We start from the raw sequence: 24,680 nt of genomic DNA, 5'->3' as shown, positions 1-24,680 counted from the left end.
GCTGCCATCTGAGTAGCCCCACATCACCAATCCTCAAAAACTACTGTTCTTCATTAACGATAACTGTACGTAGGAAGAAATTCAGTATTGCTCTGTTACAAATGTTTTCTTAACAAGTGTTTCTGCTTAGAATCATAGAATCATAGAGTTGGAAGAGACCACAAGGGCCATCGAGTCCAACCCCCTGCCAAGCAGGAAACACCATCAGAGCACTCCTGACATATGGTTGTCAAGCCTCTGCTTAAAGACCTCCAAAGAAGGAGACTCCACCACACTCCTTGGCAGCAAATTCCACTGTCGAACAGCTCTTACTGTCAGGAAGTTCTTCCTAATGTTTAGGTGGAATCTTCTTTCTTGTAGTTTGGAGCCATTGCTCCGTGTCCGCTTCTCTGGAGCAGCAGAAAACAACCTTTCTCCCTCCTCTATGTGACATCCTTTTATATATTTGAACATGGCTATCATATCACCCCTTAACCTCCTCTTCTCCAGGCTAAACATGCCCAGCTCCCTTAGCCGTTCCTCATAAGGCATCGTTTCTAGGCCTTTGACCATTTTGGTTGCCCTCCTCTGGACACGTTCCAGTTTGTCAGTGTCCTTCTTGAACTGTGGTGCCCAGAACTGGACAGCTTGCCTGGACAGCTTGCTTGAGGAAACAAGCCTCTCCTTCTTATGTTCACTCCTGAGCTGCCCAGAGCCAATTGGGGGACATGCAGGGGCGCTCTGTTGTGCAAGGAGAAGTCTACTAGGAGGATCTGTTAGTTGAATCTGGTCCATGGTGCTATCAATATATATATATACTGTATGTATACAGACCAACATAAGAAAAGGAACACAACAGACATTCAGCTCTAGAAAAACTTACAACCAATATTTTGGTAGTGGGGGGACAAAAAGATGGAAAGGCAGGAACAGGGAGGACTGGGTAAAAAGGGATTAATGTGAGCAAACTGTCCTCCTATACTGAGTATTCAATACAGAACACTCAATACAAATGCGTCAAATAAAGCAGAAAGACCTGCTAACGGTTTAAAACATTGTATATTAAATGTTATAAAACCATATAACGTGCTGCAGAGCACTTTAGAATCATTTAATTAACTTTAATGTCCTTTGCGTGAGGCAGATAATGGATTAATGCAGTGTTAATGGGTATGAAGAAAACGTAAATAGCTGCCAACAGGGAACTTAATGGCTGCTGCAGACAGAAAATGAGAGGAGTGACAGATAAGATGGTTTCTATAAAAGTGTTGCGCTACATATCTATGTGCTATGGGGTGAGGGGTGGGACCCTCCTGGAAGGTCTTACCCGAGAGCTCCTTAGCTATTTCTTTCTATATCACATTATTCTTGGCAAGTGTGGTTTTCTGGTCTTGTTCTTTAACCAGGCACCTATCCTAACCACCCATCCCCAAAGGCATCCAACTGGTTAACATGGGATGCGGAAGCTGGATTAGGTGGGTTCTGGGATCTGTTCCACAGGGCAGTTCTTAGGTAACGAAGTGCAACAGTCTCACCTGGGAGGAATCCTGACTCCATTGTCCATCTGTACAAGTGTGTTGGCATGTTTGGAGACTTGCAGCTCCTCTTCCCATGAATCTGGGTCTTGCTTCCTATAAGGAGATTTCGAACTGAGGACTGCGTCGCAAGCTATCGTAACCTAGAGGTGGGGGGGAAAGTCAAACTGAACATAAAAGGCAACGTAAAAAACCAAAACCAAAAGACAAAACTATCCCTATGTAATAATAATAATAATAATAATAATTCATTGTTTATACCCCGCCCATCTGGCTGGGCTTCCCCAGCAACTCTGGGCGGCTTCCAAAAAAATATTAAAATACTGTAATACATCAAACATTAAAAGCTTCCCTAAACAGGGCTGCCTTCAGATGTCTTCTAAAAGTCTGGTAGTTGTTGTTCTCTTTGACATCTGGTGGGAGGGCGTTCCACAGGGCGGGTGCCACTACCAAGGGAACCGCCAGAAGGCCCTCGGTGCTGGACCTCAGTGTCAGGGTAGAACGATGGGGGTGGAGACGCTCCTTCAGATATACTGGACCGAGGCTGTTTAGGGCTTTAAAGGTCAGCACCAACACTTTGAATTGTGCTCGGAAACATACTGGGAGCCAATGTAGGTCTTTCAAGACCGGTGTTATATGGTCTCGGCGGCCACTCCCAGTCACCAGTCTAGCTGCCGCATTCTGGATTAGTTGTAGTTTCCGGGTCACCTTCAAAGGTAGCCCCACGTAGAGCACATTGCAGTAGTCCAAGTGGGAGATAACCAGTGTTTGCAACCAAGTACACCAGTAATGATAAGCAATTAGCTTTCATATAGCACTTTAGAATGATCAAACTCCTTCTGTAGTCCTCACAAGAGCCCTGGAAGGCAGGTCCAAAGTATCCCGATATTGCAGAGGAGTGGAGTTAAGACTAAAAGACAACATATTGCCCAAGGCCATCAAATGAGTTCAAGGCTAAGTCAAGATCTCAGGAAAGGACTCAGCCATGCAACACATACACTCTCGGCCATTGTATTCCACTGTTCTACCAAAATATAAGGATCTGCCTTAAAAACCTACTTAAGCTCAGCGTGGCCTATTCCAGCAGTTCTCCAAGGTCCCACAAATAGGTCTTTCCCAGGCTTGGCACCCATGATCCTTTAAGAGTGAAAACAGATTAAATCAGTTTAAATCCCATTCTTCGTCTGTTACCCACACTTACCAAAGCTGGCAACTCTTCTATGTTGGGTAAAGGAATTTCAAAGTGGTCTGGAAATATGACAAGTTTAGCTTCATCCTCAAATTCATAATCGTCGTTGTTGAAATCACCATTGGATTCTAGGTCTGCAAAAGGGAGAGAAAGAGAGAGAAAACTCAGAGCATTAAAATGATAACAGGTAAAGATACTAGACCTACACCAGGCTTTGCTTGGGAAATTCCCAGGCACCTAGTTGCTCAAGTTAACACTTTTAAATCAATTAGCAGGACAACAAAAGTTCAAATGTTAATTCAATAAACCATGTACTCTCAGGCAATATTTTCTCTCTCTCTTTAATTAAGCCTCTTGAGGAAAATTTCAGTTTTTTTAAAATGACAGCTTGTTTATTCAGTACATTCCAACCTTTCTTCCAAGGAGGTCAAGGCTATGTACGTGGTTCTCGACCACCCACATGTACCCAAACTGTGAAATTTTATTTATTCATTTCACGAATATATATGGGGATGTATATCTACAACACATAATACCAAGGCAGCCTCCTGGCTTGCTGGATGAGAGGACTGGAGTGAGAGAGAAACACCTGGAAGACTTCAGCATATTTTCTGAGCTTATGTTTGTTTCTCCCACCCCTCAGGTATGTACTTATGGGAGCCATCGCCCAGAGGGGAAAACCAAGGTTAGATCAAGGGAAGTAATAGTGCCACTGTATTCTGCTCTGGTCAGACCTCACCTGGAGTACTGTGTCCAGTTCTGGGCACCACAGTTCAAGAAGGACACTGACAAACTGGAACGTGTCCAGAGGAGGGCAACCAAAATGGTCAAAGGCCTGGAAACGATGCCTTATGAGGAACGGCTAAGGGAGCTGGGCATGTTTAGCCTGGAGAAGAGGAGGTTAAGGGGTGATATGATAGCCATGTTCAAATATATAAAAGGATGTCACATAGAGGAGGGAGAAAGGTTGTTTTCTGCTGCTCCAGAGAAGCGGACACAGAGCAATGGCTCCAAACTACAAGAAAGAAGATTCCATCTAAACATTAGGAAGAACTTCCTGAGAGTAAGAGCTGTTCGACAGTGGAATTTGCTGTCAAGGAGTGTGGTGGAGTCTCCTTCTTTGGAGGTCTTTAAGCAGAGGCTTGACAACCATATGTCAGGAGTGCTGGTGGTGTTTCCTGCTTGGCAGGGGGTTGGACTCGATGGACCTTGTGGTCTCTTCCAATTCTATGATTCTATGATTCTATGATTCTATGATCCATCAGCCAAGCAATCCCTGTTGGCCCTAAACAGTGAAGACTTCTGGTTCCAGTTGTGGGTGGCTGTTTTAGTATAGCTGGTGCAATGGTTTGTGAACTGGACATTTTAAACTATTGGTTTTTTACTGTATTGTTTATATTGGCTGTTTTCGACTGTACACCCTTTAGGGTAGAATTCTTATTCTGACTGTGTACAGCCCCCTGTACACTGATGTAATATACAAACAAATATATAAACAAATGTTTGTATATTTTATATAAACAAATGTTAACAAATAAGCTGGTTACAACAATACAATACAGTGTTACCTCGGGTTACATACACTTCAGGTTACATACGCTTCAGGTTACACACTCTGCTAACCCAGAAATAGTGTTTCAGGTTAAGAACTTTGCTTCAGGATAAGAACAGAAATCAGGCTCCGGCGGCGTGGCAGCAGCAGGAGGCCCCATTAGCTAAAGTGGTGCTTCAGGTTAAGAACAGTCTCAGGTTAAGAACAGACCTCCGGAACGAATTAAGTACTTAACCCGAGGTACCACTGTATCCCTGTCTATAAATACTGAGACTGATAAACTACAATACCAAACAAAATTTAGAATCCACAAAAAGGGGAAAAAACATGGCATCACATTGCGAAACATCTTAAGAGCCAGGGATCCCTCCCCTCTTGCCTGACTCACAACATGCAGCGCTCAGCCACACCCACACAATCACATCACATCCAGAATCCCTCTTAAATACTACTAATTTCCCTACGGCAAAAGCACAAATCAGACAATACTCACAAGCTCATCCAATGTCACTCTTCCTGCCAATGCACACCAAACACTCCAATATATCTTGTCAATCTCCAGACTACAGTCATCCATCACTCCATTCACTCTGCTAATAAATGTGCTGCAAAAACAGTACATTCAGTTTGGGTTTCCCCAATACCAGTTCAATACGAACCACGCAGACGCTCAAGGTCAGTTCTCTCCTTTGCCCACTCTGCCAACCACCCCTTTCCTATACCCCACCCCCCCAGCTCTCCTACATACAGTGGTACCTCGTGTTACGTACCGTCCCCCTTACTAATGCTGCGGGTTATGCGCTCCGCTAACCCGGAAGTAGATGCTCCTTGTTGCGACCTTTGCCCCGGGATGCAAGTGGAAGTCGCGCTCCGGCGGCACGGCAGCAGCAGGAGGCGCCATTAGTGCAAGTGCGCCTCTTGTTACGAGCGGTTTCGGGTTACAAATGGACCTCCGGAATGGATTAAGTACGTAACACGAGGTACCACTATATAGGCACCTTTGGAAACATCCGTTGTGTGGCAAGGCCCTGAACCCTTCCCCTTAGTTGGAATAAACACACTTGACTCAAGTATTTTAGGTTAATAGGCTAAAAAAGGCCACAACTTTATTGGTTACAGAATGTGAGTGCTTTTGGGTTAGGCATTGGAACCAAACTGACTATATCTGACTGCTGACCGCCTACAGGAAGTCTCAGAAGGGTTAACCACCAGTAGGGGGAGTTCTATTGCTGCACATCAACTAGGAACTGCCCCCCCCCCCCAGGGCCACCAATACAGCCAGGGGTTGTGCCATGGCTGTACCAGGAATCAGTCTTAGGTTTCTTCCAAGATCACAAAGGCTGCAACAACTCCAACCAGAGTAATAACTTTGACTCTTTCCCAGTTCACACTCATTGATTGAATTTCAATTCAGTGCTTCAAGACCTGAGGCTCATGAAGCAGTTCACAATATAAAAACCACAAAGTACGTAACACAGTAACAATCAAAAACCAATTTTAAAAACCCACGGCTTAAAAGACCATAGATTGTTTAGTTCACCAACAGCCCATTCCCATACACAGGTGGAAAATCAGAGAGGAAGTCACTAGCTCACATGTATAAAAGGATGCTCAATCAGTTATTGGGGAATGAAATTACAGAATCTTCTCCCAATTGCTAAAACTAATCATATTTATTTTAGCCAAAAAGGTAATGATAAAACACTATATCTAATAGAAGAAATATCTCCCACAATTCAACACTTACACGCAAAGCGGAAAGTATGCACAAGTGTAATGGATACTTAAAAAAAAAGTTTTTATTAATGATTTACTTGGGTTTCAAAAGTACATACATTGTCTCAGTTTTCAGATCATGGAGTCATTTTTATAGATCAGTTATATTTGATGTGAGACTTTAATGTTGTATACAGTATAAGATTGGGGAAGAAGGGGGGGGGAGAAGGCGGGTATTAAACTTTCAGTCTTTTAGAGAGAGGAGATCTTGAGCTTCACTTTCTAGACTGAGAGGCACAGCCTGCCTCCTAATCCTAGGTGTTGAGTCAGGCTGTGATTTGGGGCTGTGGGAGAGACAAAAGACAAACGTCCAGTATACCTGAAGGAGCGTCTCCACCCCCATTGTTATGCCCGGACGCTGAGGTCCAGCACCGAGGGCCTTCTGGCGGTTCCCTCATTGCGAGAAGCAAAGCTACAGGGAACCAGGCAGAGGGCCTTCTCGGTAGTGGTACCCGCCCTGTGGAACGCCCTTCCAGCAGATGTCAAAGCGATAAACAACTACCTGACATTCAGAAGACATCTTAAGGCAGCCCTGTTCAGGGAAGTTTTTAACATGTAATTTTACTGTATTTTTGGTTTCTATGGAAGCCGCCCAGAGTGGCTGGGGAGGCCCAGCCAGATGGGCGGGGTATAAATAATAAATTATTATTATTATTATTATTATTATTATTATTATTATTATTATTAATAATAACAAAATCTGTACTTGCTCAGAGGTACTCTCGGTCGCACTCCTGCCATTGTGAAGAGAGTTTCTGGGGCTAAGTCCTGGTGAGACTAAACAGAAAACAATTCTGCCATGGAGGAAATAATAGTATTATGCTGTGTAATATGGGGGGGGGGTTCCTTCACAACGCAAACTGAGTCATCTAGTCTGAACCTCTAATTCACACACAATTCCAAATAAGCTGCCAAAAATTCAGACACCTGAATTACATGCACACCCCTTCCTGAACAATCTCAGATTTAAAGTATGGAATGAGCTGTATGCGGCCAATTTACCCAGAGGAACAAAAAACTTTGAGACTGCAGACCCTTTTCCTTGCCTTCCAACACATTGTTTTGACCTAAAAGAAGAGAAAGGATGGGCTTGCTCTCTGCAGCAAGCTCTTTTCAATCACAATGGCCAATATTTTTATTTCTTCACTTCATTAACTACTGAGGACAATTCATTATTGGCATAACACACTCATTATAAAATGTGGGTCCATTCCAAATGGAAACATGGGAATTTCACCGACTTAAAGTCAGAATACTTTCCAATAACTGGATGTTAATTACTTTGCTGGCAAGAATGACCCCCATCAGGAAGTGAAGCAGTGACCTGGAGTTGAAAGGTTCTATTATTTCAGTCAACTAACTAATCCCTTGAGTTACCCAGCAATTATGGGAAATTAGGATCTTGGTCTTCAAGTCTCAAGCAGCATTTCAGTTATTTTATAAATGTTACAGCGTTGTCCCTTCTGACAATTTATGAGTCAAAAAGTCCAATGGAAACAAGTGCTGCATATAGAACTCCTGGGTTCAAGTATTTCTTCAATGCAAGCAACTATTTCTTGGACCGGATGAGTTTGAGCAATGAGCTTAATGATCTCTTTTAGAAGGCAACATGAAACTTCTACAATATAGTTTAATCGTGCTAAAGGTGCTAGGGAAATAAGACGTTCACTGAGGAAAAGCTGTATCAAGTTTCAGGAAGCAGGCCACGCATTTGGAATTGACAAAAGTGCTTTTAAAATTCTACAATATTTCAGTACTAGAAAAATTCCTGGTGCCCAGCCACGCAGGTGACTAGTAATCTGAAACCTATATTTTAGTATTGGTAGGACAGATCGTGAAGCTGAGGCTCCAATACTTTGGCCACCTCATGAGAAGAGAAGACTCCCTGGAAAAGACCCTGATGTTGGGAAAGATGGAGGGCACAAGGAGAAGGGGACGACAGAGGACGAGATGGTTGGATAGTGTTCTCGAAGCTACCAGCATGAGTTTGACCAAACTGCGGGAGGCAGTGGAAGACAGGAGTGCCTGGCGTACTCTGGTCCATGGGGTCACAAAGAGTCAGACACGACTAAACGACTAAACAACAACAACAGCAACAACAACCTAATACCACCATGCTCGCTCCTGCAAACAAGGATGCTGGTAATTCAAAAACGCCCTAGCCAGAACCTGATCTCCAAGATCTTTCCCAAACTGTATGTAATGAGGAAAAAGACACTCTGCACATTCAGCATGAATGTTATGATGGGCCTCTTTGATTTTCATATATTTTGTAAGATATCCGATATTTGTGCTGAGGATGATACAAGGGTCCCTTTTACACATCAGAGATGGCTGTGTGATCCATCTCTTTTTCCTTTAGTATAAGGTAGAGCTTCTCAAGGCAACCTTTTAGCACAGAGGTGTGGAACCTTCTTCAGCCTGAGGGCCACATTTCCTGCTAGGCAATCTCTTGAGGGTCACATGCCAGTGGTGGGTAGAGTCAGAGGTGGGTGGAGCAACAAATGTAAACATGACCTTTGTACAGTAGGCTAGTTTTGATGGACTTGCAGAGAGTCCAAGGGCCAGACAGTGCGGCCACATTTGAGAGTCATGGCCTGAGATTTCCTGCCCCTGTTTCTGCACCTAAAGTGTGAAAATCAGGTACTCAAGTTTTCCTTGCTCAACTACAGTGGTACCTCGGGTTACATACACTTCAGGTTACATACGCTTCAGGTTACACACTCCGCTAACCCAGAAATAGTACCTCGGGTTAAGAACTTTGCTTCAGGATGAGAACAGAAATCGTGCTCCAGTGGTGCAGCGGCAGCAGGAGGCCCCATTAGCTAAAGTGGTGCTTCAGGTTAAGAACAGTTTCAGGGTAAGAACGGACCTCCGGAACGAATTAAGTACTTAACCCGAGGTACCACTGTAAGGGCAGAATATAATTAACCTTAATCTAATTAATATTTACAGGATTCTGCTATTTGGAAATTCTCTGCTGAGCCCTGCAATATTTTCTAGTTTATGAAGGGATAGATAGAAGAGACCTGAAATAAATCTAAGTTCACCATCCCTTAAAATGTGTGTGGAGTTGGTGGAGCATGAGACTCTTAATCTCAAGGTCGTGGGTTCGAGCCCCATGTTGGGCAAAAGATTCCTGCATTGCAAGGGGTTGGACTAGATGACCCACATGGTCTCTTCCAACTCTACAATTCTATGAAATGGGTATCTTTCTTTCAAAATGCTGGAACAGAAAACTGAACAATTCTCTGGATGTTGCTGTCCTTCTATGACACAGAAGCCATCTTGATAAAGAACTCTCTTCCAAAACTGATGAGCGCTTCAAGGTGTAGGGTAGCACTGAGAGGGTCTCCGTTATTTCCCTTCAGCGAAGACTCCAGCTGCTGCCAGATAAAGTTATTAAAATGTTTGAAAAAGCTAATGCAGAGAGTACGCTGCAATTCCCTTCTATGGGGCTGGAAGCTCAGTGAATCAGAACCACAGTTTTAAAGCAGTGCTGTCATCAGAAGAGTCACAACCAAAGGTCACCAAAACTGCACTTTAAAAAGAATAGGCGAGAGCAGGCAAAGCAAAATAAGCGATGGTGTAAGCCTGCGGGGAAGGCGGGTGAGCACAGAGGGAGAGAAGACAGGCCCAGAAGCTGTTATTTTTGGGCAAGCAGTCAGTAGGGTGAATTTCCTTCAGATGCCATCTGGCCAAGTTCAACAAGCACGTCACTCTAGTGACGGACGATGACAAACGCTTGGCCACCGGCTGACTGAAAGCAGCAGCTGAAGCCCAGCTGCAGGCAGACAAGGGAGCCGTAAGCTAACACGCTGGAAGGGGAAAGAAAATGGGGGCTGCTTGACTAGACATGCCCAGATCAGATTTAGATGTTACCAACTGAATGTGCTATTAATAGCAGTATAAATCGGATCCCGAGCTGGGCTCCCAAAGAGGATGCCCACTGCACTCAAGGAAGGGAGATAAGAAGAGGATCACGCACAAGTGCAGACTTCCCTTTTACCCCTGTATTTCATCCCATCCCAGAGAGTATGAGAGTATTGACTGAATGAAAAAGCTGGGAGGTGGGGAGAACCCCATTCCATGTTCATTTGCTCATTATTACATATACCATATTTACACAAATCTAATGCGCCATCAACACAGTGGGAACACGGGTGGCGCTGTGGGTTAAACCACAGAGCCTAGGGCTTGCCGATCGGAAGGTCAGTGGTTCAAATCCCCGCGACGGGGTAAGCTCCCGTTGCTCGGTCTCTGCTCCTGCCAACCTAGCAGTTCGAAAGCACGAAGTGCAAGTAGATAAATAGGTACCGCTCCAGCGGGAAGGTAAACTGCGTTTGCATGCACTGTTCTGGTTCGCCAGAAGCGGCTTAGTCATGCTGGCCACATGACCTGGAAGCTGTACGCCGGCTCCCTCGGCCAATAAAGCAAGATGAGCATCGCAAACCCAGACTTGGTCACGACTGGACTTAATGGTCAGGGGTCCCTTTACCTTTACCCTTTAATGAGCCATCGAACCTAATACACACCTCCATTTTCAAAACTTTTAAACCAAAAAAGTAGTTGCTGGTGCCATCAAATCTAATGCCTATGCTAATGTTCACGACGGAATTTGGCCAAATAAGATGCGCATTATATTCGAGTAAATATGGTATGTCTTGCTTCTCCTTCAATGAACTCAACGGTTCTCTTCCCGCCCAACGTTCATGTCCCCATAATGACGCTGTGGAGTAGGTTAGCCCCCAGAGAGAGTCACTGGCCCACTGCCACATGCTGAGCCTTGGGACTCAATGGGAATTTGAACCCAGACCTTCCCAGTCCAACACTCTGACCACTACATCTGATTGCCTCTCAAAAGTTCAACCTAAATATCCACAATTTAACTAAAAGCAGCAGCAACAAATAGTCCAGTTAGAAACATACAAACATCCAACAGCCTTGGCATACCACTGTATGCCTCTATATACCAACATGGGGGAAGGGTCATTTGATAAAGGAGGGTCTTCATCTGCCAGAGAAAACTGATAAGAGACCACCATGAAGGTGGATGCCAAATCAAAGACAATTCTGGTCTGCCATACAGGATTACTGAAAGAATTATTATTGGGTAGCCAGCATGGTGTCATCCAGATGTTCTTGGATTTTTTTAAAAAAAATTAGCAAAATTCATATACCACTTAATTCACAAAAGCCTCAAGTGGTTTACACAAAGCAACGTCTTGATTTATTTTATTTAACAAAACCTATATACAGTACTGCTTGATTGTAGCAGAACCTCTAAGCAGTTTACAAGGAAAATGCAACATTCATTAAAGGATACTGATAAAACTAAACGCTAAATATACGCCAAACTCACATTGCCCCAATGACTGGACATACCGACTGGGGCTGGTGGAAGTTCAATAGCATAGGGGTGCGGGGAGGCATCACGATGGGTACCACTGTAAATTATTGTTAACACCACTGCTAATCAGAAAAATCAGCAAAATCGGGTGTTTGAGAAAATGGAATCTGCCTGCTTGGTCAGAATTCAGGGGAAGAAAGTTCTATTTGCAGCAAATCAAGCTTATAAAAACTGACCATGAATAATATATGCACTCTGGGAACCACTATCTGCTTGCTTGGAAAAACAAGCTTGCAGGGCAATTTAGGGTTTATGATGCATCTTACCAGAATCTGCTATGCTGTTAACTTTGGAATGGGTCACTTTAGCCAGGGCCCTGAAGCCTAATTTTATGGCGAGACACTCACGGCATTGTGGCATGCATGCAAAAGCATGCACCTTTAAAGACTTGAAACGAAATAGAAACAGGGAGGAGGGAGGCAGGTATCCCAAGCCAAATAATGTGTCCCAACCAACAACTGACTATTGCATCTTTCCAACAGCGCAGCAATTCAGATAGGTTTTACTTCATTCATGCTGAAAGCAACCCTATAAGTGAGACACGGTGTCGCTCTTTCCATTTCACAGATGGGGGGAATGAGGCTTTGCAATGAATCTATGGCCAAGTTAAGGCTTGGCTGAGATTAACTGACACTACAATGTTAGCCATAGGAAATGCCCCTGGATAGACAGCTAGGATCACGCACCATGATGCAGAGGTTTCAGTTTTTAGACCAGCACTGCAAATGCCTGAGAAACACCATATGTGGTGGTGTACCATGACTGAAGCCCTCTCCACAAACACAGGCATTAGGCAAGAAATAGGAGCCACTGCATATGGAATATTTGAAAAAGAAACCTCACCTTCTTTTCCACTCTGTCTTTGCGATTGCTTGCTTGCAAATTTGCATAAGGCGATCAATTAAGGATGCTTCTAATACAGAAGGGATTGGAGGGAATTTAATGTCCTTAATAGGTTTCTACCTCAAAGAGCATTACAAGTGAGAATGCAACAAATGTTCAAACCGGATTGGCAGGCTGCATTTGCGGGAACCTTTCGATGCGGGATTAAGTAAGGCTGAATCTAATCGCATACTGCTTTCTGTGCTTGTCAACTCATTTCTGTTTTACTCACATGTTGTGATTAGTTTTATTTTCTCTTCCTCATCGCTATTTTTGCAGTGAACGTTGGGAACTTTTCCAAGCCTGCAAAACAGTCATAAGCAATGCTTTTTTTCTGGGGGGGACGCAGGGGTATGCATACCACTAAACATTTTTTTAGGAAAAAAAAGCACTGGTCATAAGTATCTATCCCAGCTAAGTGAAATAACTAGTCCCCAACTGTTTTATTTGTTCATGTTGGAAATGGTTCAGGGAAATTGAAGATGAGCATATATAAGACAACATTTTTCAATTCCAGGTTAAACTCACATTTGAAATAGGGATAGAAAGTGTTGCCACTTGTGCACGTGAGCAAACCATCAACCAGCTGTAGGAAAAATCTTCAAGATAATGATACAGCTCACTAGGTGGGGATTCAGAAGTTCAAAATTGCTACTGCTTCTCTGCCACAGCTCCCCCATTTAATAAAAAGCAGGTCACTTAAACCGTGACATATTTTTATTCAATCAAATTTTATTACACAGCCCCTGTCAGACTGGATAACTCAATTGTTCATCAGTACCTTCAACATTAGTGATGTATGGAAGTGAGAGCTGGACCATAAAGAAGGCTGATCGCTGAAGAATTGATGCTTTTGAATTATGGTGCTGGAAGAGACTCTTGAGAGTCCCATGGACTGCAAGTAGATCAAACCTATCCATTCTGAAGGAAATCAGCCCTGAGTGCTCACTGGAAGGACAGATCCAATACTTTGGCCACCTCATGAGATGAGAAGACTCCCTGGAAAAGACCCTGATGTTGGGAAAGATGGAGAGCACAAGAAGAAGGGGATGACAGAGGACGAGATGGTTGGACAGTGTTCTTGAAGCTACCAACATGAGTATGACCAAACTGCGGGAGGCAGTGGAAGACAGGAGTGCCTGGTGTGCTCTGGTCCATGGGGTCATGAAGAGTCGGACACGACTAAACGACAACAACCTTCAACATGTTTTCCATTCACTTAACCAGAAACTTCCTTGCAATAACCTGTAGTCAACCTGCGGCTCTGTTCACACATCATTTTGATACGTCATCAGGGATACATAAAATGATAAACAAGGCAAGACCACTTTCCTAGCTGTCATCTTTACCAACTGCAATGGTAGACTACCAGTCTGCCTGCCCTTCTTAGTTACAGATAGGTAGCCGTGTTGGTCTGCCATAGTCAAAACAAAACAAATTCCTTCCAGTAGCACCTTAAAGACCAACTGAGTCAGTTCTTGGTATGAGCTTTCGTGTGCATGCACACTTCTTCAGATACCAAATCTGTGCCAAATCTGTGGCACAGATCTGCCAAATCTGTGGCAGAATCTGCCAAATCTGTGGCAGATTCGTATCTGAAGAAGTGTGCATGCACACGAAAGCTCATACCAAGAACTGACTTAGTTGGTCTTTAAGGTGCTACTGGAAGGAATTTGTTTTGTTTTGCCCTTCTTAGATTAATCTACTGCTTTTTCCAAGTTGGGGGGGATTTCAAGCACCCCTAAAAACCACTGAATTTTTGACACAAGTAAAGCATCCTCTTCCCCCCCCCCACCCCATGCTATGCTACTTATTCAGGGGTACTTTAAATCACCAATATTCAGCACTCTTCCCTGTTTCAGAGAGTAGCATCTCTATTTACGGGCTTAAGCGCTAAATGAGTTGGGTAGTAGGTTGAATGTTCACACCCCCCACAAAAAACCCACCCTATATAACAGAGGCTATCCCATTTCTGTCAATTAGACATCACTTAATGTCACTCTGTGGCAGGAGAAAAACACAGGTAGACGCAAACGTTTCTCTAAGCTAAAAATGTGGGTTGCAGAATTGTGATGCTCCTGTTGGTGCAGCAGGAATCTCATCTGTACTCACAACTGGGCTAGTTGATGAACTGGAAAAGAATAGATTTTCCCAATAATAAATTGTGGTGGTGTGGGAGGAGAGAGATTGTTTTATAAAATTTCAGTTGCATTATTTTGGCTCGCAGGGTTTCTTTTCCCTGATCCTCAGTCCTGATTTTCCCAAATAAACCTACTCTGAATGCTGGAAAGAAAATATGAAAGGAGGTGGCATCAAAAAGGCAGGACAGAGGATGATTTAGGCTACTGTGCAGTTTTGATAAGAGTCACATTCCATATATCTAAGTTTCTCAGATGAAGTACTAAGCTATTGTTCAGATTAAGCCAGGGGAAAAGGGTTTTTTTGGGTGGGGGGGTTAACACAGAAATCCGAACAGCTACTTGTGCCTCTGTAATTTTTCTCTGTGGAACTTGTACACACACACAAAAAAACTGGAAAGGAGAATAAGTCCAACTGGTCAGAAACAATAAAGCAGGGCCAGTAGTACATTGTGGTCCTAATGAGTCACCTTCTCTACACTAAAACAGAGTTGCCATCATCAACAACAACAAAAGAAGTCAAGCCATTTGGAACCATCTATTTAAAGAAAATGCGAATAAGAGAATGAGGCGAGAGCTTCATGAACAACAGTTGGGAGAAGGACAAATTCGTTGAGTTAAAGCCAGCTTACCCATAGGACTAATAAGGAATTTGTCCCTAATGGTAACCCTAAAGGCTGTGCCAAACTGACAGCTTGCCAGGCATTCCCAGAAGCTGCTAGCCTGTCCTTGACCATGCTGCTGACCGCCAGGCCGCATTCAGCCTCAGTCAGCCATTTTGACAGCTCTAGGGAAGCAGTAAGCTGAGCTGCAGTTGCTAGGCAACCACAGGCCCCCTTCTCAACCAAAACCTGAATCCTAATAACAGGGGAGGCTTCATTCTGGGACCAAGGGGCATTGGAAGGGGGGAAGGGACTTATTTGAACCCAGTTATATTTATTCATTATATTTGTTTTTATAAATCATGATTAAATAAAATAAAATAAAATAAAATCTGGCTGCTTCATTCTAGTTCATTTGAAAGCCACCTTGAGACTTTTTCTTGTAAGACTGAAAAAGCAGTAAATAAATGAAAACACAGAGCAAGGTCTTATTCAAAATGCACACAAACAAACAAAAAGGTATCGCTGAGCTTCCTCTAATATTTATCACAATACACATCACAGAGCTTGTTTTGGATCAACCTCTGGGGATCAGTTTCACAACACCAAAATATGACTTACTGGTTCAGGAAAGGGGATGGCATTGGCCACATAGAAGCAGCAAAACCATGAACACTGAACTATTTGATTTTTGTAACCCATGCTTAAAACTACTTAGCTGGTGCCACCTTTCCCTGAATCATTGCTAGGTTTTACAAACCTATGTGCCTGGAAGAGAGACAATTTGGCTAAAATTGAGGTGGAGTCAAAGGATAGGGCTCGTCTTTTTTATTAACAGACCCCCTACCTTCCTCCCTGCACTATGTGTGTTTACTGAACCGGTCGAGTTGTATTTTAAAGCACCTAAGACCTGTAAAACCAAACAAAAATGACTCAATTTCAAATTAAAGTCTACAGCTGGCTCCCAGTCTTTTGGCTTCTAAAGTACCTTTGCCTAAACACAGTCTCAAGGTGAGAGGCGCCCCCAACTAACTTGCTTCCTCGCAGGTCCCCCTCATCTCTTCAGATCTGTACTTAAAAGGCTGAGGAGCTCATACAGAAAAAAAGAGTCGCAAGTCTCACATATATATCACCTGAACTGATATGTGAACACATTCACATATATACAAATGTGCACACTTACATGTGCGCAGGTCCCATTGATTTTAGCCAAACGAATGCACACACAAATCAGATTCAGACTTCCACCCCAAGCAAGCGGCAATAGATTTCTAACCAAAAAAAAGCAAGCCTTTTTACTGGAAACCAATTGAACTCGCTAACTTGGTCCGTCTTATGAGAGAACAAAAGCCTTGTGACCAAACAAGCAAGGGCAACTCTGGAGTCAGGAATTCAATTTCAAACTTCTTCCCTGACCTTGGGGCCTAACACTGTCTCCACCGTTCAATTTCTTTTCAAGGTTTAATTTATTAACACATGCAAAGGGTTATTAGGACACAGATGGGTGCAGAAAGAAAGCAGGAGAAACAGCATTGAACAGATTTTTTTTTCAAAGCAGTCTCCATGGGTTGCAAGCTTATAACGAGAACTTTTTTAAAAAAAGTGATTTAAAAAATGCCCCCCTTATCATCAGAATAATGTATGTTTGATCTGTGAAAAAGAAACTTCAATACACAAAAGCCACTGGAACTCAAAACAAACAAAAAAAACCCACCTCAAACATGCACCTGTGTTAGTTAGTCAGAACAAGGTTTGAAAACGGCTCTTTACAATACCTAAAAATAGCTTGGTGTTTCTCCTTTTTGGTAAAGCTCCACCAGATGCCCCTGTTACTTTCTGGAAAGAAAGAGAGAGAGAAAAAGGAGATGGAGAGAAAAAGAAGAAGAAAGGTTAAAAGTCTAACTCATGTCACTACAAGAAAAAAAAACTCAGAAAAATAAAATAGGAAACTGGAATCAAATCAGTCTAGTGCAAAATCTGCATGGCAGTGAATCCTTTCCCACTTTGCAATGTTGTTGTAAAGGCAAATGTAAAGTGTTAATCATCATCAATCATAGCTGACAGTGCAGCCAAGGGTATTTATTTTCTATCAGGCTTTAACAGATAGTTAAGAAGAGGGGATTTCGGCAGCTGCAATTCCTCTTATCCTTGCCTGTCAAGCAACACCTGCTAACACTCTTTCTCCTATGCACCTGCTTAAAGGGTACCTGAGCTCTTTTCTCCTTTGCCTTCAAGTACCCTAGTCGACAATTAGCACCTTGAGTTGTTGATCAAAGCTCTGTCTCCAATATTCATTCTGACGAAGCCACACAGCACATTAACCTGGGTTAACAGCATGAAATCATGGTAATTGTACTTCTAGGGCAACCTTTCTCAACCTGTGGGTCCCCAGATGTTGTTGAACTACAACACCCATCACCCCTAGCTAGCAAGGCCAGAGCTCAGGGCTGATGGGAGTTGTAGTCCAACAACATCTGGGGACCCACAGGTTGAAAACCGCTGTTCTAGGGGAACTAAGGGTCTGCATGCCATACAATAGGCACGTCCTATTCAATTAATAATAATAATAATAATAATAATAATAATACCCTGCCCACCGGACTGAGTTGTCCCAGCCACTCTGAGCGGCTTCCAACATATATAAAAATACAATGAAACATTGAACATTAAGAAACCTCCCTATACAAGGCTGTCTTCAAATGTCTTCTAAAAAGGTTGCATAGTTATTTATCTCATTGACATGGAGGTCACATAACGCCATACCCTCCGACATTTCTCCAATTAAAACAGGGGTATCCTAAGGAAAAGCGGGTCATTCCAGGGTCAAATCAGAAACCAGGAGGGCTTCTGCAAATCCAGGACTGTCCCTGGAAAATAGGGAGGGTCTGGGTCCGTAACACAGAACACAGAACACTCTCACTGAACTGAAGGCAATGGGACGATTTGGGGGAAGCCAAGACAGACACACTCGTAGGAAACAGATATATATTTGTAGTATTGGTATGGCCAACGTCACATCCCTAGATGCATAAGACTTGGGTGCCAAACCCCTGATCTATTGGGTTGAGTATTGCATCTCATTCTCTGTTATCCAAAATGCAAGCATTTTCATTTAAATCCTTCCAAAAGCTCAAAAGGATTGGAGTCTAAACCAATTTTTCAATGGACATTATGGCAACTGGCAGGTTGTCGAAAGAGGGCCATCCCAAAAATAAATAGAAAGCAAATTTAAAAACCCTTGACCCCAAAACCCAAAGTCTATCATGCTTAGCAATGAAGATGTTCCCAATTCTTATAACAACCAAATCATATGTGCTGCTTCTCCAACCATTCCATTGCTACATCTGTCAGCTATCACACTAATCATTGTTAAAAAGGGAGGGGGGACGAAAGAGAGGAGGGAAAATTCTGCCAAAGTGTGAAAACATATCCAGAAAAATGGAGGCTCTGCACTGAAATTCTGTTGCTATCCTGAGACAGCTGCAAGAAGCAGTGAATTCTTGCACACACCTTCAGCGTGTAATTCCCAGATATTAGTTTTTTGTGTGTGTTTTTAATGGAACACTATTCCTAGAGATAACATCCTTGCTATTTATCCCAGAATAAAAGGGGGAGGGCCCTCATCTATCGCTGACTCTCCTTCAACTTTCAGTTTTCCTCTTGAACATGTAAAACAAATGAGAGCTGCTTGACATGTTGCAAGCAAACAGAATTCATGTGTTTGGTTAAATGCATGTGGACTTAAGATGAACACAGGTGCCTCTCCATCTCATGTGATTAAACTGAGGCTTTTTGGGTGCAAAGCAAGTGCTCTAACACTGATCCCCAAGCCACAGACAGCCCTTCTCACTTCAAGTCCACACACTTTCACCCTGAACAGGTGACCAGGGGCTCCTGCGCCAACCACATTTCCCCCCCTCCCGTAGTTGAAGTGTGGATAGGATGCATGTAAACAAACAAGCTGGAAACTTGCTCAAAAGTCTCTATCAGTCTCCACTCCCAGCCAATTGTTTTCTGCCCCTTCGCTTAAAGGTGGTTCCTCTTCGAAGATTGCAGAACAGATCTAGGGGTGCATCATTTTCTGTAAAGTGTGAGACAGCTCTCAAAGACTGATGCAGGTTCAGTAGGTGTCATCACCAAAGGATAACCAAACACATAAGGTGTTCTTTATACAAAAGGTGATACACTGGGTCCAGAGAACAAGGCAAAGAGCGCAGGGCAAAAGGCCGCAGAGATCAATATCTGGAAGGCCAGGCGTATATGCAACACCTCAATTTTAAAAAACTCATCGTAAGGAAAACTGAAAACCCAGCAATAGTTTAGCGAGGCAGAGAGATGGATAGCCTCATTCTCCTAAGAAAGAATTGTAGAGTTGGAATGGGGCCACAAGGGTCATCTAGTCCAACCCCCTTTCGATGCATAAGTCTCCAACGTGGAACTCAAACCCACAACCCTGGGATTAAGAGTCTCTTGCTCTGCCAACTGAGCCATCCCGTAGAGCAAAGTTGACAGCCGATTCAGATATTTTTAAAGTCAATTCAAGCGGGTGATGGTTTAATCACAAAACAGTCTGCAAATTTAAAAAATACACCTGTTATTCCACACAGATATCTTCATTTCAGGGCCTGTTTGGGCAGACTGCAACCACGGCTCATGAAACCAAGAGTAAGCATATTTGAAGAGGGGGGGTTTAGAGACACAACTTGGATACCTCCAATAAATCCACATATTATCATATTTATTGTGAGGGGTTAGTGGTACAGAGTGCAAACAGCTGTGTTTACGTGGTCAACTGGGCAGCAGAAGAATACACAGGCAATCAGAACAGGGTAACCAACTTTGACCTATCATTGCTAGGACAGCGGCTATGTTAGCCTCCATTGCTAGGGAGGGCTGAAGAGGTTACATGTCTTGTTGACATGTAAACAGTCTTTGAAGCCAAACTTACTGGTACATGTCTTCAGTGCATACCTTCAACCTGCTGGAAAGATTTCCCTGGGAGGTCAGTGCCAAACACTAAAGCAGCACCGTAAATATTTATCCACGAGACCGGTTGTTGCCCAACCCTTATTATGTGCGCCAGCATTACTATGATTTTCCTCCCAAACTACTTCCCCACCTTCCCATGCATACCAGAACAAGCCTTTTAAAGATTAGGATTGGCAGCACCCACAGCACTGCTCCATGTTAAAAATAAAAATAAAAATACAGTGCTATAGCTGCTGCCCTCAGAGTGCACTGTTTCTGGAAGAAGCAGGGCAGCAAACTGTTTCTCCAGAGGAGACCAAGCACAGTGCTATGGCAGCTGCATTTAGATATACAGTCATACCTCGGGTTGAAGTACGTTCAGGTTAAGTATTTTCGGGTTGCGCTCCGTGGCGACCCGGAAGTAACGGAGCACGTTACTTCCGGGTTTCGCCACTCGCGCATGCGCAGACGCTCAAAATGATGTCACGCGCATGCGGGGAAGCGGGGAAGCGGCGCAGACACAGGTTACGCTCTGCTCAGGATGCAAACGGGGCTCCGGAATGGATCCCGTTCACATCCAGAGGTACCAGTGCATTCTCTTCCTCCTGCTGTTAAAGTGATACAGTGGTACCTCGGGTTACATACGCTTCAGGTTACACACCCCGCTAACCTAGAAATAGTACTTCAGGTTAAGAACCTTGCTTCAGGATAAGAACAGAAATCGGGCTCTGGCGGCACAGCGGCAGCAGGAGGCACCATTAGCTAAAGTGGTGCTTCAGGTTAAGAACAGTTTCAGGTATAAAGTACGGACCTCCGGAACAAATTAAGTACTTAACCTGCGGTACCACTGTACTTGGTCTTTTCAACTAAAAGTCACCAGTCCATTTTTTAAAAAAAGAACATGGAAGTGGACTCAAAACAGTGTTGCTGTAACAACAGAAGCAATTTTTATGATTGGTAGGCAGCAGTTGTAAGGGGTAAGGATGTGCAGGGGCAATTACAACTCAGCCACGGGGAGCAGATGAGAGGAAAAGTAGAACACTTCATGGCAACCCGAAAAGGTTCTCAACGGCACTTTGCAAGGGCGATTTGCCCCATCAGCTGAACTACTAATGATAAATATGCCACAGTGTACTTAGCATAGCCTTCCCCATAACTCACCCCACATAGTCCTTTACATTATCAGGGGCATTCAACCTCACAACTTAAAGCGGGGATGGGGAACCTGTAGCCCTCCATATGTTATTAGAACACGACTCCCAGGAACCAGTTTTAGATACCAGCATCACCACCAGGGCCAGATTTAGCTTTGATGAGGCCCTAAGCTACTGAAGGTAATGGGGCCCTTTATATATCCAGCTGTCCTTTGTCAACAACAAATTGTCACTGCTTTTTGTGTTGAATACTTGCTACAGTGGTACCTCGGGTAACAGACGCTTCAGGTTACATGTTTTTGGGTTACGCACCGCGCCGAACCCAGCAGTACCAGAACGGGTTACTTCCGGGTTTCGGCGCTCGCACATGCGCAGAGACAATAAATTGTGCTTTGCGCATGCGCGGAAGCGCCAAATCGCAACCAGCGCGTGCGCAGACGCGGCGCTGCGGGTTGCAAACGCTGTGGGTTGCAAATGTGCCTCCTGCATGGATCATGTTTGCAACCCAAGGTTCCACTGTATATGGTAATTTATGGACCTAATAGGTATCTAAAACCATTTGCACATAACGTAATTGTTGAACTTATCTTATATTTTGGAAATGTACATCAAGTTTTTTGTCCTTTAATTTTTTTTGGGGGGGGGCCAAGAGAGTGGGGCCCTAAGCTATAGCTTGTTTAGCTTATACATAAAGCCGGCACTGCCACTGAGAGGGTGGAGACTACAGCCCTCGTGTTCTGCTTGTGGGACTTCCTGCAAGGATCTGGTTGGGAGAAACAGAATGTTGCACTAAGACAGATTTCTTTTCTGACCCAGGAGTGTTCTCAACACCAACGCCCTTTGGGCCATTATGCAAAAGCCGCCAAAAGCTTCCCAGCAAACCAATTGCGTACGCACATTGCTTACACAAGGTCCAAATATGCCTGCCAGAACTACAAAGCACAAACCCTAATACCAATCTTCAATTATTATTTTCAGGCTAGCTGTTTTAATTCTCAAATAGAAGGAAATAGCTTTCGACGGAGCCTTCAGATGTGTTGGCCCCAACAGCACCTACCTCTTTCATGTGCCGCTTCAAATGCATGTACACACACTGACCCGTCTTCCGATAGTGCCTTTCCACATGTTCTCTTCCAAATCCCAGGAAGGTGTTCATGCACACATACAGGCCTCCTTCGGAATCCTGAAGAGAAGAAGAGAGAGAGAGAGCAGTTACATCGTGAAAGAAATCTGATCGAATCCTTCAGCATGAAGGTAGGAGCCCCTACTGGATTAGACCAAAGGCCTGCCTAGTCCAAAGAAGTGTTTTCACAGTGGCCCACCAGAGGCCTATAGGAAACATGCACGTACGACCAGAGCATAACAGCATTCTCCCCTTCTGCACCGGCTCCACCTGGTACGCAGGCTGAGACCCTACCTGCCCGCGGACTGTCTCACCAGAGTGGTGCATGCTCTGGTTATCTCCCGCTTGGACTACTGCAACGCGCTCTACGTGGGGCTACCTTTGAAGGTGACCTGGAAACTGCAATTAATCCAGAATGCGGCAGCTAGACTGGTGACTGGGAGTGGCCGCCGGGACCATATAACACCGGTCCTGAGAGATCTGCATTGGCTCCCAGTATGTTTCCGAGCACAATTCAAAGTGTCAGTGCTGACCTTTAAAGCCCTAAACGGCCTCAGTCCAGTATATCTGAAGGAGCGTCTCCACCCCCATCATTCAGCCTGGACACTGAGATCCAGCACCAAGGGCCTTCTGGCGGTTCCCTCATTGCGAAAAGTGAGGTTACAGGGAACCAGACAGAGGGCCTTCTTGGTAGTGGTGCCCACCCTGTGGAACACCCTCCCTTCAGATGTGAAGGAAATAAGCAGCTATCCTATCTTCAAAAGACATCTGAAGGCAGCCCTGTTCAGGGAAGTTTTTAATATTTAATGCTGTACTGTTTTTAACACTTGATTGGGAGCCGCCCAGAGTGGCTGGGGAAACTCAGCCAGGTGGGCGGGGTATAAATAATATATTATTATTATTATTATTATTATTATTATTATTATTATTATTATTATTATTCTGCAGTTTCCAGCAAGTGGCTTCGGAGGAAGAATAGAGTCATCATGGCTCATGGTCATTGGTAGCCTCATCCTCCGTGAATTTGCCCTGTACTCTTTTAAAGTCATCTAAGTTGGCGGCCATCATTGCATCTTGTGGGATTGAGTTCCATAGATTAACCATGTGTTGCATGAATAAGTATTTTCCTTTGCCTTTCCTAATTCTCCTAATATTCAGCTTCACTGGAGCTTCCTCGAGTTCTAGTGTTAAGAATGAGGTATCTAACTGTTGGAGATGCAATAGGGATAATGCTTCTCTAAAACGTATGGGTTTTTTACATTGTCCTATATTGAAAGATTTTTGGCAGAAGGTAACTGAAACTATCAACAGAACTTTACAGAACAACCTTGCATTTACAGAGCAAGATATCCTCTTGAATTATATACCCAGCACATGGAACCTTACGAAAGGACAATACAACTGGACAATACGAGTCACCTTCAAAGGTAGCCCCACACAGAGCCCATTGCAGTAGTCCATACGAGGATCCTCACTATGATATTCCAATAAATCAGTGTGGGTAAGAACATCCCTAAATGATCTAGTCAGCCTTTTGCCTAAAATTGGTAAATTTTCACAACCTGGATTGTGGGAGATGATATACCAATGCTGTTTAATAACTCTTGCAATAGAGGAGGATAAACAATTATACTCTATAGAACTGAAAATCCTGTTCTGTTCATTCTTGGGTTTCGATACCAACAAACCCTGTCTGGAAATTATTTTAGCCCTATCAAGGGCTGTTTGAATTATAGTCGGTGGATAGCCTCTATCTCTTAATGAAGAGGAAAGAGATGCAGCATTTTAAAAATTTTAAATTTTAAAAAATTCGGATTCAGGAGAAGAATTTCTTTTCAATCTAATAAATTGACTGAACGGGAACCTTATATCCAAAGGGTTTGAATACTGAATTCGATCTGAGGTGCTATGTACTGTTGTTTGGTTGTAACAGAAAAGTGATGCCGCACCTTTAAGCACCTTTTTTTTTTTTTTTTAACCATGTGATGATGGATTCTATACACCTGTACTGTATTTAACTGCTTGTTATGAATCTGAACACTAGCTGTGCCTGTGAATACCTTCTTTATCTTGAGCAAACCGTTTTGTATGATTGGGTAAGGTATAGTATGAGACTGATATTTTCTAATTTTTATGGTTTACCACACATTGTAACTGGAGTCCTGTTTTGTATCATGCAACTTTTCGGACTGGTGAAGCGTGTAGAGAAACCTGTAATATATCTGAAGAACAGGTCTCCTTTTGCCCAATTGCGTTATTCACACCAGGGTGGGGGCTTTGATTTGCCTTCCCGTGACTGATCCATGTACACGGCTTTGTGTTTCCAACTCAAGACCCATTGAAGAACATCTCATCCAGTTCAATCTTTGAAA

The 24,680-nt window shown here is 43.6% G+C and overlaps 1 protein-coding gene across 2 annotated transcripts in view; it reads right to left on the bottom strand.

Annotated features, from left to right (window-relative positions):
* Positions 1–22,371, bottom strand: part of USP13 (ubiquitin specific peptidase 13) — a 60,361-nt gene extending 37,990 nt beyond the window's left edge. For both annotated transcript variants that reach the window (XM_081862363.1, XM_081862364.1), the window contains exons 1-4: positions 22,243–22,371; positions 16,839–16,899; positions 2,716–2,837; positions 1,515–1,657 (exon numbers count right to left, since the gene is read on the bottom strand). In XM_081862363.1, coding sequence (XP_081718489.1) covers positions 1,515–1,657; positions 2,716–2,837; positions 16,839–16,899; positions 22,243–22,341 — 425 coding nt within the window. In that variant the 5' untranslated portion in view covers positions 22,342–22,371. The remainder of the gene's footprint in view (positions 1–1,514; positions 1,658–2,715; positions 2,838–16,838; positions 16,900–22,242) is intronic.
* Positions 22,372–24,680: the final 2,309 nt, after the last annotated feature.

This window comes from Podarcis erhardii (genome assembly GCF_964252035.2).
Source record: "Podarcis erhardii genome assembly, chromosome: 5".
NCBI lineage: Eukaryota > Metazoa > Chordata > Lepidosauria > Squamata > Lacertidae > Podarcis > Podarcis erhardii.
Note: the sequence above shows the minus strand (reverse complement) of the source record. Positions and strands in the feature narration are given on the sequence as shown.